General features: G+C 41.3%; 1 protein-coding gene across 3 annotated transcripts in view; it reads right to left on the reverse strand.

Annotated features, from left to right (window-relative positions):
- Nucleotides 1-1,613: 1,613 nt before the first annotated feature.
- KCNQ4 (potassium voltage-gated channel subfamily Q member 4) overlaps nt 1,614-16,916 on the reverse strand; it is a 313,669-nt gene continuing 298,366 nt past the window's right edge. For all 3 annotated transcript variants that reach the window (XM_073665725.1, XM_073665727.1, XM_073665726.1), the window contains one exon: nt 1,614-7,438. In XM_073665725.1, coding sequence (XP_073521826.1) covers nt 7,220-7,438 — 219 coding nt within the window. In that variant the 3' untranslated portion in view covers nt 1,614-7,219. The remainder of the gene's footprint in view (nt 7,439-16,916) is intronic.

The raw sequence follows: 16,916 nt of genomic DNA on the forward strand, positions 1-16,916 counted from the left end.
CCATCACACCTCCTCCTCCATCCTTCACGGTGGGAACCAGGCATGTAGAGTCCATCCGTTCACCTTTTCTCCGTCGCACAAAGACACGGTGGTTGGAACCAAAGATCTCAAATTTGGACTCATCAGACCAAAGCACAGATTTCCACTGGTCTAATGTCCATTCCTTGTGTTCTTTAGCTCAAACTTGTCTCTTCTGCTTGTTGCCTGTCCTTAGCAGTGGTTTCCTAGCAGCTATTTTACCATGAAGGCCTGCTGCACAAAGTCTCCTCTTAACAGTTGCTGTAGAGATGTGTCTGCTGCTAGAACTCTGTGTGGCATTCATCTGGTCTCTAATCTGAGCAGCTGTTAACCTGCGATTTCTGAGGCTGGTGACTCGGATAAACTTATCCTCAGAAGCAGAGGTGACTCTTGGTCTTCCTTTCCGGGGGCGGTCCTCATGTGAGCCAGTTTCTTTGTAGCGCTTGATGGTTTTTGCAACTGCACTTGGGGACACTTTCAAAGTTTGCCCAATTTTTTGGACTGACTGACCTTCATTTCTTAAACTAATGATGGCCACTCGTTTTTCTTTACTTAGCTGCTTTTTTCTTGCCATAATACAAATTCTAACAGTCTATTCAGTAGGACTATCAGCTGTGTATCCACCTGACTACTGCACAACACAACTGATGGTCCCAACCCCATTTATAAGGCAAGAAATCCCACTTATTAAACCTGACAGGGCACACCTGTGAAGTGAAAACCATTTCCGGTGACTACCTCTTGAAGCTCATCAAGAGAATGCCAAGAGTGTGCAAAGCAGTCATTAAAGCAAAAGGTGGCTACTTTGAAGAACCTAGAATATAAGACATATTTTCAGTTGTTTCACACTTTTTTGTTAAGTATATAATTCCACATGTGTTAATTCATAGTTTTGATGCCTTCAGTGTGAATGTACAATTTTCATAGTCATGAAAATGCAGAAAAATCTTTAAATGAGAAGGTGTGTCCAAACTTTTGGTCTGTACTGTAGAACAGGGGGAGACTTATAGATAAAAGGGCATATGTGTCTAACATCCTTAACAAAGGCATCTAATACTTAAAGCACTAACCCAGAAACCTAAAAGAAGGCCAGATCAAAAGACTGTTGTGATACACGACTGAGATCATGAGCGGAATGGTAAAATATTCTGGTTCCTGCTCTTAAATTCCCCTGTAGTATTTAGATACAACTTGGTTTCCAGAAGCAGGGACGTAGTTTTTTTCTGCCATCTTGTGGTGAGCACCAGTACTTCATCCATCAGCAGATGGTTTGATAAGACAGTACATATATTTTTGTATTAATGCTTATTGGTAATGGTGCTTGCATACACAGAATGAATCTCATGTCTTCACAGGTGCCTGCTTCAGTAAGATGAACTCCTGGCACTTTTTATATTAATGCTTGGATCAAAGCTGCAGGTTGACAGTTTTATCTATAGTTGCCAACTTACCGCACCCATGGGCTTCCTTTTTATTATGGATGTGCCACCACAGAAATATTTGCATATACTGCTAGCAATATTTATAGTTTACAATATAACTAACCACGTATAAAAATTATCCTGTATAAAAATAAATAAATAACAGAGACATCCAACTTTTTAAGCAAAATTTTAATGAAATCAATAAATTAGTGAGGTACATATTTGTTCTATTGCAAACGCATCTATTTCCAAGTCAAGTTTCAGTAGCTTAAAGCATTCTCCTAACCACATTCTAACTACAGTTATTCTTCCCCTTAGAAAATGAGTCCTCTTTCAGGTGAGCTTGCAGGTTGAGGAAGAAGCAGGTAAATGTCAGTTATTGGGGGACGCGTCTTACACTGGATGCAGACCCTAGGTCCATGCCTGTGCATGCAGAGCATTCAAGAAGAGAGTGCAGGATCCTATCATAATCCCGACACCAGGATGCAGGGGACACCAACCAGAGAGGACACCTCAGAACAGGCAAGGAGTCGCAAAGTGAGATTCCAGAATTAAATCTCATTAACAAATCCTTACCTTTCAGCAGGGACAAAATTCTGCATTGAGAACAAGATTGTTATGGGAATCCTAGCCATATATAAAACTAGCTATATTTTTGAGCATTAATATCAATACAATGTGATAACTTGCTGTTTGGGACATTAACATCATACAAGCACTAGATGCCCTTCTGTAGGTTGTGCCTAATGTTGGAGCCACCTGCATTGCTTTCAGCATCCAATAGGTAGCAGCAAAAACACTGTAAAATGCATCCTGCTATAGGCTATATTCTGACTACAAATAGTTCTTTTACAATGTGCAGTACATTTATATACGTCCTAAAAAAGGATAGGCCACGTACAAAATGGCAGTGCTTCACACTGCTGCCCATTTACTACCCCTTGAGTCACGGTCTGTACATTTTTCCTTTTAACTAGTAGTGAAAAATTAAAAGGATCCTAGTCAAAGTGTGTGCCCTACACATAGTAAATACTCCTCATTGTGTGTAAACCTCGTATGATGCAATGAAAAATTGAATTTTACTTTTAGTTTTTCTAAAGAATGCATTCGAACTAGTCCAGGTTTCTTCTTTGCAAGCTCAGTACCACCAATGTCAAAGAGAACAGGGGACATTCTCTATAAAAGTGTTCAGGATACTACTGGACTCCAGCTTTACCTCTATAGTAGTCCAGCAGCCGGTGGGCAAGTACTGAACCAGAGATAGCTGTAGGCCCACAGATAGGATACTTCATCTGCACGTCTTCCTGCTTATAGGGGAATTGTGACTTGTGATGGCTGCCCCTGCACAGTAACCTCAATGTCTGCAGGCAGATCGTGGAGAAAAGCAGATAGAAAGCTGAAGACAAGCGGACAGAAGATAACTGGACCTCTCATAGTCTCACCTTACTGTATGAACTAACACATCAGGAAACACCAACACTTATTGGCTATTGGAACAACTTCAATATGTGTCTTTACATATGGAATTACATGTAACATTATAAAACGTATGCCGGGGCTTGCTGGGTGTAAAGATGTTTCAGGTACCAGGCTGCATGACAAATGTTACTAGTTGTAAAATACTGACAAAAGAGGACAGTAGTCTTCAGTGAGGTAGATAGCAAGAATTCATGACCTATCAGACATTTACGTCTTGACTGTTTCCACTACACAAAGGAGAGGAGAATCGACTAAAAGTACCACAATCCTCTCTTCTTACGTAATGGCATACTGTAATTATAGGAGGATTTGTTGACCGGTACGAACTGAACTAGTGAAATAAAAGTCGTACATTGTCACAAGGGAGACATTTCGGTCAGATTTGCTAAAAGGAAATGTAACTTTTTTTTTGTGTACTAAAGACTTTTGCAGCACATAGCCTCAGGCTGTCCCAATTTCAGTAAGACTGACCTAGTTTTGCAACTGTGTATCAGGTCCCTCAGTATTCATTGCATGTTTCTGTATTACTAGGATAAAAGTTCATGGCTTTAAGACTTATTACATGGGAGGCCTGCCATTATCAGTCTGTTTGTACATCAGAATACATGCTGGCACTCCTCTTCTGACCTCATGTCTTGACTTTCACACAGCAGTCCATAATGACAATGGTAGATAAATGGGTGTTAATCTGGTAATACATCTTATAATATTAGGTGACATTTTCCTTTTTCTGATCAGAAATACAAATTCCTGTAATCCAGTTATGTATTACGAGATCAGATTTCTCAGGCTTTGCAGCAGCTTGCCGACCTAGGGAAAGATGTGATGGAAATGACTAGATAGCAAGAACAACTAGAGGTAAACCGGTGGAGAAGGAATGGAGCCGGTACATGCTTAGGACGTGGGGCGTCATGCCGTGTGCTATGGGAAGAGGACGGAAGACAGAGCAATGCAGGGAAGCACAATGCTTTGCATATCTTTAAATATTGCTTCTCCTAGAGAGACAGCTGTGCAAATAATATTAGTCACTGACCAGGGCTCATACCCCATGTACATACACATAATATATGACATCCTACCATACACTATCCAGCTGCACACATTCCACTCCCTCACACACACAATGGCTGCAGCAGATCCATGCATGCACAACCATCTCCGAAATGGGGGTTTGTGTAAAGATATTCCCATCATTCACATTTAGAAACACTGGGCTCACACATGGACATACATTATGGTTGATAGAAGCTTCCATATAGGGGTGTTTTTGGTTCCATAGTAGCCTATAAGCTAAAATATAAAAATAACACTAGAGGTACTATATGTAGTGAGTGCCAACAAGTCTTAAATGGCAGAAAAGGCCGATTTATTTTCTCATGATAAGACATTATTTACACATGGTTTATTTGAAACTTACCACTCCAATCTCCACAGCGTTCCCTGAAAACTAAGTCACCACTAGAATGTGTACATTATGGTTGTCTGTTAGAATTATTTAAAGAAACATTTCTTGCTAAATTTTTATGCCCTAAACTTTTTCTGATATGCATGTGATATAGTGTTAAAATACTTATGGCCATTTTCCCTTGCTTCAAGTGTAACTCCAGTCTACTTCTGGGTCAAATAAGCACTTCTCATCTTTGGGAACTGGTGTGCGGTGGGCTACTTCCAAGCCTATGCAGTCTCAGAAAGGGGGTCCATAGACTTGCCTTGTAAAAGCAACTTCTAGTCCACACAAACATCCTGTGTGATCAGGCTAAACTGATCTGAAGTCACGTGGTCCAGAAAAGGAGCGGCGTAGCACTGCAAGCCAGGGAAACTGCAATCCATAAGTATTTTAATGCACCTACTCTATATCACATACATATTTAAAAGGGATTAGGGGAAGAAATTTTTTTGCTGGGAGAGCTTCCTTACCATAGTAACTTCATAATTTAAAGGTTTTAACTATTTACTGTGCATGGGTACATGCTAGCTATAGTTCATGGATTGAGGTTGTATATATATATATATATATATATATATATATAAATAAAAAAAATACATACCAGCCACTAGGCCTAATATTAGACCCCTACTTCCTGTTCTTCACATGGACATTAACTGCAACAAACTGAAGCTGCATTTACACTTAAACGTATAGGATAACGAGCATTCTGCTCACAATTATCTTTCAGTGTAAACAGGTTGCCGATCATCTGATGAACAACAAAACACTCATTCTTCAAGTGAAATTATCTTTTGTGCAGCACAAAAGATTAATATTCTCGGCGGTGCATCATCCTGTATAAACAGGACTCCCATTGACGAGAACTAAATCAGCCTATGTGCACTGAGCAATCTGTAATAGGTCATTGTTTGCTTCAGTCTGCCTGTGTAAACAGGCTGCTAAACTACCGCTGTTAAACCACCGCGGTCAGTAAAGGTTTATTGATCGGCAGTCGTTTAGTGCTGGCAGTTGGTCTGTGTAATCGGACCCTGACTCAGACTGCATTTGTTTATAAAGAAGCGTTATCTGGAAATGTTATCAGGGCAGAAGTCATTGCGGAAGGAGGGTAGAAGGGAAGCTATCACATCACCAATTGTTAATGGTGGATTCCGTGTTATCGGCTCTGTTTTCAGGTATTATCTGTATTTATAATCCTGCCTGTGATGATTGTGAAACTGCTGAAAAGTCTTCTGCTCTGAACAGGAAGCACGAGTCTAGCATTAGGCTTAGTGTTCAGTGCGAAAATTACTACATTTCTATTTGTTTATAAAGATAATGATATTTAAATTGAAAACAAATATCATCATCAAACATTCTTTTAAAAATACAATGAACAAAATAAACCTAGTTTAAACTAATTGGCGCATTCCCTTTCTGATCTTTACTGCTTTGAGTGGTTTTGGTATAACAATACAAAGCAGCAAAATATATACCTTCTTTGCACTGTTATAATCATTTGCCTATGGAAGTCATTGTATTATTCTACTCTCGTGGGACATGAACAATTGTATATCCATAGTCCATTGCAGTTTGATCAGTGAATAATAACTAGCATCATTCCCTTTAAAACGTCAAACCAAAAAAATAAAGAGGATATAGATGCAGTTCAGGAATTTTTAATGTGTCACCAAATCAGCCACTCTTTCCAAATATGCACTGTGTAAAGTAAATGACCTGTACCAAGAGCTATCCAATTACTGAGTCTGTGGCTGTTGCTTTATAATCTATTTTCCTTTATTTCAGATATGACATGGGGTTAATTAAGTTTGCCAGTCTGTATTATATATTTTGTTTGTTGCTGCCCAAACATGGAGATTTTCCATTATAGTACAATGCTGTATACAGAACAACACTGCACTTACTGTTCAGAAGCCGAGATCATGGACAGGAGTATGAAGTACACTCTCATCCTGTTCATAAGTACAAGTCAGTCTTTAGTCTGGTTTATCTCATTTACACTGTATCGATGCACATATATATATTTACACAAACACCCCATTACAAAAGCTAGGTCATATTACATTGTTACATAACGGTAATTCATTCATCTCACGAGCACACATCTCAGAGTGTAGACATCCATACAATAGTTCACATGAACATTTAAATTCTCTACTTTTCTTCCACTCCAGCAGGTGGCAGAAACTGATAAGGAAGATGCTCCTTTACCCCTGGAGATGAAGCTTGAATCACTGTAATCCATGCATAAATCAGCTTGTCTCAGTGTCTCGGCTGAGCAAAATACCTCCCTCAAAAAAGCCACCAGAAGTAAGGAGCTCAAGTTTGGTGTGCACCAGTGCACGTGCTGCCCCACACTCAGGAGATGAAAGATTGACAGGAGCAGCATCTGCATAATAAGATCTTTGAGGCACTTTCTACAGGCTGAGTGCTGTAAAACTGGCACCCGCCAACTTAGCAAGACATAAAAGCAAGAACGGACAATGCAGAAATTCAGTGGATTGCTAACAGTGGCCACAGTGCAGCTCGTTCTTGTGACCTTATAACATGATATCTCAGACTCAACAACTCATCTCTCCTAACCATAAGACAGCACAGCACAGAGAGAAATATGGCTCCACAAGTCCGTCTCACCTCTCTGTGACAATACTGGACTCCATTTCCAGAAGACTTGAAATTGCATAATAATAATCTATATTCATTATGTTATAAGATGCAGAGAGCACTAGATCCAATCCAGCCGTGAAATGGTGTCAGTTCCTAGAGCTGTATTGGAAAACCTGTGACTCTACCAATTACCGGTAGAGTAGCTGGAGGCACAAGGCAACTCTACCCCTGTATTGCGGGTCCTTCAGTCCATATTGGTGCTGTCAGAACGGGAAATATTCAGTGTCTGTGCAGACACGGATATATCAACTTGATCCACAGGACTATGGTAATCAGATGTCATATCATGGTCTATCAGTGGCAATTGCATGGACATCAAGGTGGAAGAGCTGGTAGGGCCCTTCTTCAGACAATGAGAATAAAAACCAAGGAGGACATCAAGTTTCTCTTCAATTGATTGAACCTGTAAAAGAAATAAACATCTTAAATTGTTATGATGTGTCACAATAATAATGTATAATAGTTATTATTCATAGCTATGATGTGTCTATAATACTGTAAGAGCTAATTGATTCCATTATAGAGCAACGGTAATATCTAGTCTGTATGACATTCTAGCTTGCCCGTATGTCTCATGACCCGAACTAACAGACTTATATGACGCTGTAAATTCAGATGATGAGACCTACAATTTGGCCACGACTTGCAACGAGAACATATGGCTAAGATGAAGCTGTCTAAATTGGACATTGAGGAAAACTACGTCTTTGGCATATGTGAAAGTTTTCAGTCAATACACTAGATAAAACTTTGTTTATGCAGTACTTTTTGCCTTGTAATAAAGGGGTACAAGAAGAGTGTTATATTGTATACTTGTGTATCTGCTTTTGAAATATCTGCATTTTGCAGCTTTGTTGATTTCTTTAAAGGGAATCTGTCACCAGGTTTTAGCTACCCCCCCATCTGAGATCAGCTTATTGCAGGGGCAGAGACCCTTATTCCAATGATGTGACACGTACTGAGCTGCTTGCTGTCATTTTGATTAAAGTCACCAGTTCTCTGAATACTGAGCTCTGTATAACTCTGCCCACACCACTGATTGGCAGCTGTTTTTTTACTGTAGACTGAAAGTTTGTGAAGTTTAATAAACTATCCTTTTTGAGCAAAGAAACGGCATACTTGTGTGAGTGCTACCGACTACCAAAGAGCTGATTCCCTACAGTAGTCATCTAGTGTTAATCTCCTGCTGATAAAACTGTGATTTTATCAAAACTACACTAAGCAGCCCAGTAAGTGACACATCACTGGAATCAGGGTCTCTATCCCTACATTATGCTGTTCTCAGATTAGGTGGCAAAAACCTGGTGACAGATTCCCTTTAAATGGTTCTCTTATGTTGTTTTCTTTAATATCAGTATTCTTTCTTAAAACAAAACAAAGCAAAACACCTTAATAAAACACATCAATATGGATGTGTTCACATGTTCCGGCCACATTGTTTTCACAGTCCATTTTTTCGTGGCCTTTGAGATTGTGGTAAAACTGCAATGTGTTTGCCATTGTTATTTGATCTGAGCCTCTTCTTTCAGACATGCTGTGTGGTTAGGCAAGAACAGTTGTGTAAAGCTAAGTCATGTGGTCCTTTCCACAACATTGGACTAAGAAGTGAAAAATGTATGAGGCACCTAAATTACAAAGCCTAACTACTACAAACTTCTGATGCAAGTTTAGTAAACCCCAAACTCCCACCGCCATCCATGTCATACTCAAGGAAAAATTCTATAATTGTGACAGATATATTCATCAAAATTATACTGTGAATACTGTACTAACAAGATCAGAAGCAGTACTGTGGGTGTTAAGCATAGCCATGTATTGCTGGGGTTCAAATTTACGCCGTAGCTGCTGCAGTCAATAGTGAACAGAGTATCTTAAAGGGAATCTGTCAGTAGGATAAACCCTCCTAAGCACTCTATATGGGAATGCTGGTCATAGGAAGCTGAATAAAATGATACCTTGATCTACGATCTCATTGCAGAGAAACACACTTTTTTCTTATACAGTACAGACCAAAAGTTTGGACACACCATCTCATTTAAAGATTTTTCTGTATTTTCATGACTATGAAAATTGTACATTCACACTGAAGGCATCAAAACTATGAATTAACACATGTGGAATTATATACTTAACAAAAAAGTGTGAAACAACTGAAAATATGTCTTATATTCTAGGTTCTTCAAAGTAGCCACCTTTTGCTTTGATGACTGCTTTGCACACTCTTGGCATTCTCTTGATGAGCTTCAAGAGGTAGTCACCTGAAATGGTCTTCCAACAATCTTGAAGGCGTTCCCAGAGATGCTAAGCACTTGTTGGCCCTTTTGCCTTCACTCTGCGGTCCAGCTCACCCCAAACCATCTCGATTGGGTTCAGGTCTGGTGACTGTGGAGGCCAGGTCATCTGGCGTACCACCCCATCACTCTCCTTCTTGGTCAAATAGCCCTTACACAGCCTGGAGGTGTGTTTGGGGTCATTGTCCTGTTGAAAAATAAATGATGGTCCAACTAAACGCAAACCGGATGGAATAACATGCCGCTGCAAGATGCTGTGGTAGCCATGCTGGTTCAGTATGCCTTCAATTTTGAATAAATGCCCAACAGTGTCACCAACAAAGCACCCCCACACCATCACACCTCCTCCTCCATGCTTCACGGTGGGAACCAGGCATGTAGAGTCCATCCGTTCACCTTTTCTGCGTCGCACAAAGACACAGTGGTTGGAACCAAAGATCTCAAATTTGGACTCATCAGACCAAAGCACAGATTTCCACTGGTCTAATGTCCATTCCTTGTGTTCTTTAGCCCAAACAAGTCTCTTCTGCTTGTTGCCTGTCCTTAGCAGTGGTTTCCTAGCAGCTATTTTACCATGAAGGCCTGCTGCACAAAGTCTCCTCTTAACAGTTGTTGTAGAGATGTGTCTGCTGCTAGAACTCTGTGTGGCATTGACCTGGTCTCTAATCTGAGCTGCTGTTAACCTGCGATTTCTGAGGCTGGTGACTCGGATAAACTTATCCTCAGAAGCAGAGGTGACCCTTGGTCTTCCTTTCCTGGGGCGGTCCTCATGTGAGCCAGTTTCTTTGTAGCGCTTGATGGTTTTTGCAACTGCAATTGGGGACACTTTCAAAGTTTGCCCAATTTTTCGGATTGACTGACCTTCATTTCTTAAAGTAATGATGGCCACTCGTTTTTCTTTAGTTAGCAGCTTTTTTCTTGCCATAATACAAATTCTAACAGTCTATTCAGTAGGACTATCAGCTGTGTATCCACCAGACGTCTGCACAACACAACTGATGGTCCCAACCCCATTTATAAGGCAAGAAATCCCACTTATTAAACCTGACAGGGCACACCTGTGAAGTGTAAACCATTTCCGGTGACTACCTCTTGAAACTCATCAAGAGAATGCCAAGAGTGTGCAAAGCAGTCATCAAAGCAAAAGGTGACTACGTTGAAGAACCTAGAATATAAGACATATTTTCAGCTGTTTCACACTTTTTTGTTAAGTATATAATTCCACATGTGTTAATTCATAGATGATGCCTTCAGTGTGAATGTACAATTTTCATAGTCATGAAAATACAGAAAAATTTTTAAATGAGAAGGTGTGTCCAAACTTTTGGTCTGTACTGTATGTAAATGAGCTATTAAGATCTATGGGTCGGACAATGATCTGAGAATCTGCCTCCAGAGCTCATTTTAAATAAAAGGGGGCATTACCAGTGTGAGACATGTAATGATTGACAGTCTGCTCTCAAGATGTCACGGGTGTATCAGAGGTGACAGACAGTCGCCCAGCAGTTGGTCGCAGGAGATCTCTACGTTTGGCATTACAGACATCTTCTTAGATGAAAGGCGGTCTCTAGGACTTAGCGGTTACCTCCCTCTGGCTAATTAGCTCTCTGGCCTGGGTGTATAAATACCTGTGTGTGTCTGAGAGGGAGGTGCCAGCTATATTCATTACTACTTGTGAAGGTTTAGCAAGAGCAGTACTTCGTCCTCTCTGGAGCTTGAGGCCGAGTGCGCATTTGTTTGGAGCCGTCTAAAGCTAAGCATTCTCCCCCTGTTTGTCTACCCTTGTTGTCTATAAAGTTTGGTGGGATCGACTATTGCTCATCTCCTCCTTTCCCTAGCCTTAGCCATACGCCAGGGAAAGTCAGGGTGAGGCACGTGTGCGGCGATTGGCGAGGAGCCAATATAGGAACGGTAGTTGAGACAGGGTGACACTAGACCAGACTAGGAGGTCTCCACTCCCCCCTTTCTCTAGCGTCTGGGCTCCCTTTCCCTCTTCCCTCTGTGTTCACTAAGTCTTTCCCACACCTGGGATGACACATGATCTCACTGCAGAGTTGTGTGTGATTGCAACTGACACAGTACAAGCATTAAACAACATCTGCAGCTGTCCTTTTATACTACTTCAGCTTCCATCTCACAGGTAGTATGTGTTGCAATACAGTAGAGCTGTGAGAGCTGCTGCTGCAAACATGTTTATAATGAGACAAAGTTCAGTTCTACTGTTCTGTGTAAATTACATGTCTCACACTGGTAATGCCCCCTTTCATTTAAAATAAGCTCTGGAGGCAGATTCTCAGGTAGATCTGTGTCCAACCAATAGATCTTAACAGCTTGTTTGCATATTAAGAAAATGTGGATTTCTCTGGAATAAGATATTGGATTACAGATATCAAGGTATCATTTTACTCAGCTTCCTATGACCTTCATGTCCATATAGATGGCTTACAAGGGTTTATTCTACTGGCAGATTCCCTTTAACTATTTGGAAAAGACATAGAGGTTGCCCTATCAGCCCATTGGCACTCATTGCGATAAAAGGTTACCATAGCTGATGGGGGCTTTTATTAAACATGCTTTTTGTGTAAAAAGAACTAAAACATAAATAAAAAATATATATTTGGTATTTCATATGTGTTATGATCCATACAATACAGTTAACATGTTTTTATAGTTTGTGTTAAACAATACCCAAAGACAAAATTAAATTTTTATTCCATTCTCACTCCCAAAAAATGTTATTGAACAAATTCTTTAACCTGAAAATGGTGGCTATAAAAACTACAGCTGAGTCCTTAAATAGTTACCACACTAAATCAGTAGTATAACCAAAAGATAAGACATTTTGCAATATATATTTTTTAGAGAAATCTGCTTTTTACCACTTATCAGTCACTTTTTGTTTCCTGCACTGATTATTAAATTCTTAAAAACTGTCTACAGATCGGTTCTCAGCTAGGTATGAAATTACACCTACTGCCTAAAAAACTCTATAGAGAGGGATGAGGGGGGTCTAGAAGAGGGGAGGGGAGATCTAGAAAGAGTTTACAAAGTGAAAATACTGATGCTTCCAATGCTGAGGGAAAAACTGCTAAAATTTGATGCAGGATACACATCAAATAACGGTTACTATGTTATAATAAATTAGTATTATCTAATCCAGGCCTGCATATGTGGCCCGCAGAAGGATGTTATGCAGCCCGCAAAGAATCGGGAGACTCCGGCTCTCACTTCCTTATGTTCAACTGTATTCTGGTCTTTTTAGACGCTTTAGGATTTCTACTCAGTTTGGTGCGTCGGGAGGCATACAGGAAGTGTTTTCTTTTAAATGTCCACGTCGGTTTATTACCTCATAAACCGTCCGTAAGCAAAAGCAAAACAAACAGCCTTTAGTGCAGGTAAAACAAAGTAAACAGTGCTTTAGGCAAAGTCTCTGGTTAGCCAGTCCTGTGGTCACACAAGCTGGATAGCGTCCAACACACTGGCTCAGTCTGGAAAAACAACACGCAGGAGGCCTTCTCCCTCCATACACAGACCATATGCCAAACAAAGGACTCCATTTTATCCTCCTAATCACACCCAGAAGTGAGGTATGTGGGCAACAAGACCCACCCGTCTCTCAAGTTGCCCATAAAACATGGTCCCAGATGCACCAAACAATCCTCTTAGTGCTCACGTGCACTAGAGCAACATTCCAGGATTACATCACAGATGACAACCATCTCTGTGACACATACCTCCCATCAACCATATGTCCTTTAGCTGCCTTACAACGTGAATAGTTAAACATTTCGGTGCCATGAATGAGGCAGAGCAGATGAGAGCTCGTCAGCCCCTGACCCAATGTGCAGCAGCGTGAAGAGGTCATCACGCCACGCTGTGACCTTATCACACTGCTGCTGTTGCCTGCGCCGTAAAGAGTAAGTCCTCCAGGAGGAGCCGAAGATTAAATATCCCTAATAGAAGAGAGGATGGTGGGCTGGTGTTACTATGAAGGCACCTTATGGGGCAACAGGAGGGTGGGGGGGAATTGGGAAGGAGGCACAGTATGGAGAGGGGCAGGGTGTGTGGGGACATTACAGAGACGGGCAGGTTGTGCGGAGGAATATTATGAAGAGGATCTGTGTGAGGTCAACATTATGGAGAGGAGCTGTGTGGTGGGATATTACAGAGAGGTGAAGTGTGGAGAGATATTAGGGAGAGGAGCTGTGGGGGACATTAATGAGAGAGGCAGTATGGGGGGACATTATGGAGAGAGGCAGTATGGGGGACATTACAGATGAGCCGTGTTGGAGGGACATTATAGAGAGTGGCAGTGTGAGGGGAACATTATGGAGAGGCGCAGTGTAAGGAAGACATTACGGAGAGGGGCTACATGGGGAGACATTACAGAGAGGGACAGTGTGGGGTGCATTACAGAGAGGGGCAACATGGGAGGACATTATGGATAGGGGTAACGTGGGGGAATATAATGGAGAGGAGCTGTGCAGGGGAGATATTATTGAAAAGGGCTGTGTGGGGGGGAATATTACAGAGAAGGGCGGTGTGGGGGGAATATTATGGAAAGGGGTGGCGTAGGTGGAATACTACGGAGAGGGATAGGGAGATGTGCAGGAAGGAGGTAATATTATGGAGAGGGGTAGTGTGGAGAGGGGCAGTGTGGGGAAACATTTTGTGCAGGAAAGACAGGGAGGGGCAATTATTTATTCAGTGGTGCAGCACTGGAGCTATTTTTATTTATGGGACATTATGATACTTTTATTTTTGAGGACACCATGTCGAAAACTAGTAACAGCAACTCCCAGTATCTACTTACTATTGTTAAGGACATACTTGGAGTTGCAGGTTTTTGTATGTGAGGCTGACCTGAAACTGCTTGCTGTACTAAGCTTGGTGATTATATTCCTGAACTGATGGTGATTCTGATGCTGCATTTATGTGCGGATAGTGGTTCTGATCATGTAGTAATCCATCACGTGCTTCCTGTTAAAACTGAAAAATCCTCAAAACTTAGTTTTGAGATTATGAGGAGGATTTGGTTGAGTTTTTTCTGTAAGTGTAAGTTTCAGTGTAAATGTAATTTATTTTAGCAGAAATTCTCCAAGTCCTTCTCAAATACTCAAAACTTGGTTCTGCTGGTAAATACCCATTTACATTTTTTTGCGGCCCTTCGGATTGATTCAGTATGACAAATGTGGCCCTTGGACTAAAAAAATTATGTGCACCCCTGATCTATTCGATATGCATATGTGGAAGTACTGTATGGAGGAATTATACAGAAAAGTCACCTGAAAATGCAGTTATACTTACAGGCTGAAAATAGGCCTGTCGTTAAAGGGTTAAGCTTTGAAAAAAACAGATCGACATTTTGCACGCCTTGGGAAAATCCACTGTATTTTTTGTAAAATAAATGTCACTTCTGAAATGCTGCTGTTGCTTAGCTAACCAGTATCTGTTTTCCACTGATCTGCTCTACCAGTGCCCTAACAATGAGGTGCTTCCAGCTCCACAGTACATATCTTGCTTCTTCACCTGGAGCTGCCGCATGTAATTCAAATAATGTTTGCTGCTTTGTATTTAAACACTTTCATTGCACATAGTGTGGGTTTTACCAAACCATTAATCTGAATTGCTCTCTTTTGAAATGCGGCATTCTATTTTCTCACCATAGTTTACAGAGAACAGTGCACATTACCCAGTATGTATTCACAATCTTAGCCTTCAAACACAAATCATGAGAACACATATCTTTTCCTAAGGTTAACTGTCCCATGACAGGCTTCTGGAAAGCATGCAAGTCGTTTACATTATAGCTATTCCATTTCTGGCTGACATTATGTGCTTCACATATAGGGAGGTTATAGTTGTGCAATTCTTTTATTATACTGTATCCTGCAAATAAACCAGTATTTGTATGGGATCCTTCCCTTGTTGGAACAGCTGCAAGCTTGTGCTAGAGAGGTGGGAGGGAGGCCGGTGTTAAGCTGACAGAAGATGGCGCTATATTAATGTGTGGAGTTTGCTAATTGTTACACGTATGCAGCCTAAGTTCAGATAGGGGTGAGACCGGTTACATAAAATTGTTGAAATCCTGGGGGAACCGTTACTCAGGGTGACCTGCAGCTTCTCTTAGGCATAGCATAGATTCAATTGCTGACCAGACACATTTGACAAGTGTCCTCAGAAACGGTAGAACAGTAACATTTAATGAGGCACGGCCAGTGCACTTTAAGTGTCTCTTTGAGCAACAGGCTGCAGTAACAACAGTACAATCTCCTTCGCAGCACAGTAGTACAGAGTCTATCCAGTAGTACAGTACAGCACAGTTTTAATGCATACACAACCACAGGCTTTTCCTTCACAAGGACTCAATAGTACATAGCATTCTTTAACCTGCATGGAGATGGGGGGGGGGGTCTGATGAGGGAGATGATCCCTATGACAGCATTCCTTCCAGTCCTTATCTTTCTGCCCAATAATAATACGCACTGTTAACTCAGGGAGTCTATCTGACCTGTGTTTAGCTTCCCTCCTCACCTGAATTCTGTTCCCTTGCCTTCAGTGAGATGCAGATCATACACCACCTTTCTCTTCGTCTCTAGCCAGACAGTAAACCACTTCCTCACAACCCCACTGGCGCTCTGCTAAAACACTCCCTGTCTCCTGTGACAGCATTAACCCCTCTAGTTGCTGGATGCTTCTGGAGCACAACACTTCCTGTCTCCTGTGCTTGTGTTACTTCTAATAGTTGCTGGATGCTTCTGAAGCAACAGCACTACTTCTGCATGTCACACTCCTTTTTGAATGTCGCCCTCGACATTCGTCTTAATTGGTCAATCTGACCAATTCTGAGACAGTGGTGAAAGTTGAATAACTTCATATACAGATTGCCATTGTCAAATTGGTATAATGTTCATAAACACTGATAACCTATTCTTACTACCTTTTACTTGTAGGATGCCAGTAAGAAATAAACAATTAACACAATTAAAACAATCAGCACCTCTTCAGCTGGAGCTTTTTGTACATCTTCAACCAGCTCTCTCTCACTAGGCTTTAACAGTTCTTTGTTTCTACAAAGTCTTTTAAGGAAAATCAAAGCATGATAACAAGTCTTTCCAGTAGGCAACATCTTCCATACTGCCTCTCGGTGGTGAATACCACTCCAGTTGGCATACCTGCTCCGTAGGCAGAGATACCTGTTTCTAGTCGACAGTCCTTGGCACTTGACTCGGTTCACCAAGTGTCTCATACGTCAGCATCACGGGCCTCCTCACTTCTCCAGTCGACATCCTCCTGGTGGGTTATTCCTCAGATACCACGGGTTCTTCGGTCACAGGAGTTTCTTCCGCCGCACTCATTTCCCGTGCTTCCTCAGATGCTCTTGGAGCTGCCTCTGTAAGTTCCTGTACTTCTCCTGAATCACCCGTTTCCGCATGGTCTGGTAATTCTGCTCCTCCTGAGTGTCGATTGGTCTCTTCAGGAACCGGTGTTCGATGTTAGAACTCTCCTGTTAGGTTTTTTCTATTTTGCTGGTCACATGACCTTTTTTGCCTATTTAATCCTGCTCCGCCCTTCTGGCCATGCTGGACT

This window comes from Phyllobates terribilis, unplaced genomic scaffold, assembly GCF_046119375.1.
Source record: "Phyllobates terribilis strain yellow unplaced genomic scaffold, ASM4611937v1 Scaffold_2__4_contigs__length_985480577, whole genome shotgun sequence".
NCBI classification, from domain to species: domain Eukaryota; kingdom Metazoa; phylum Chordata; class Amphibia; order Anura; family Dendrobatidae; genus Phyllobates; species Phyllobates terribilis.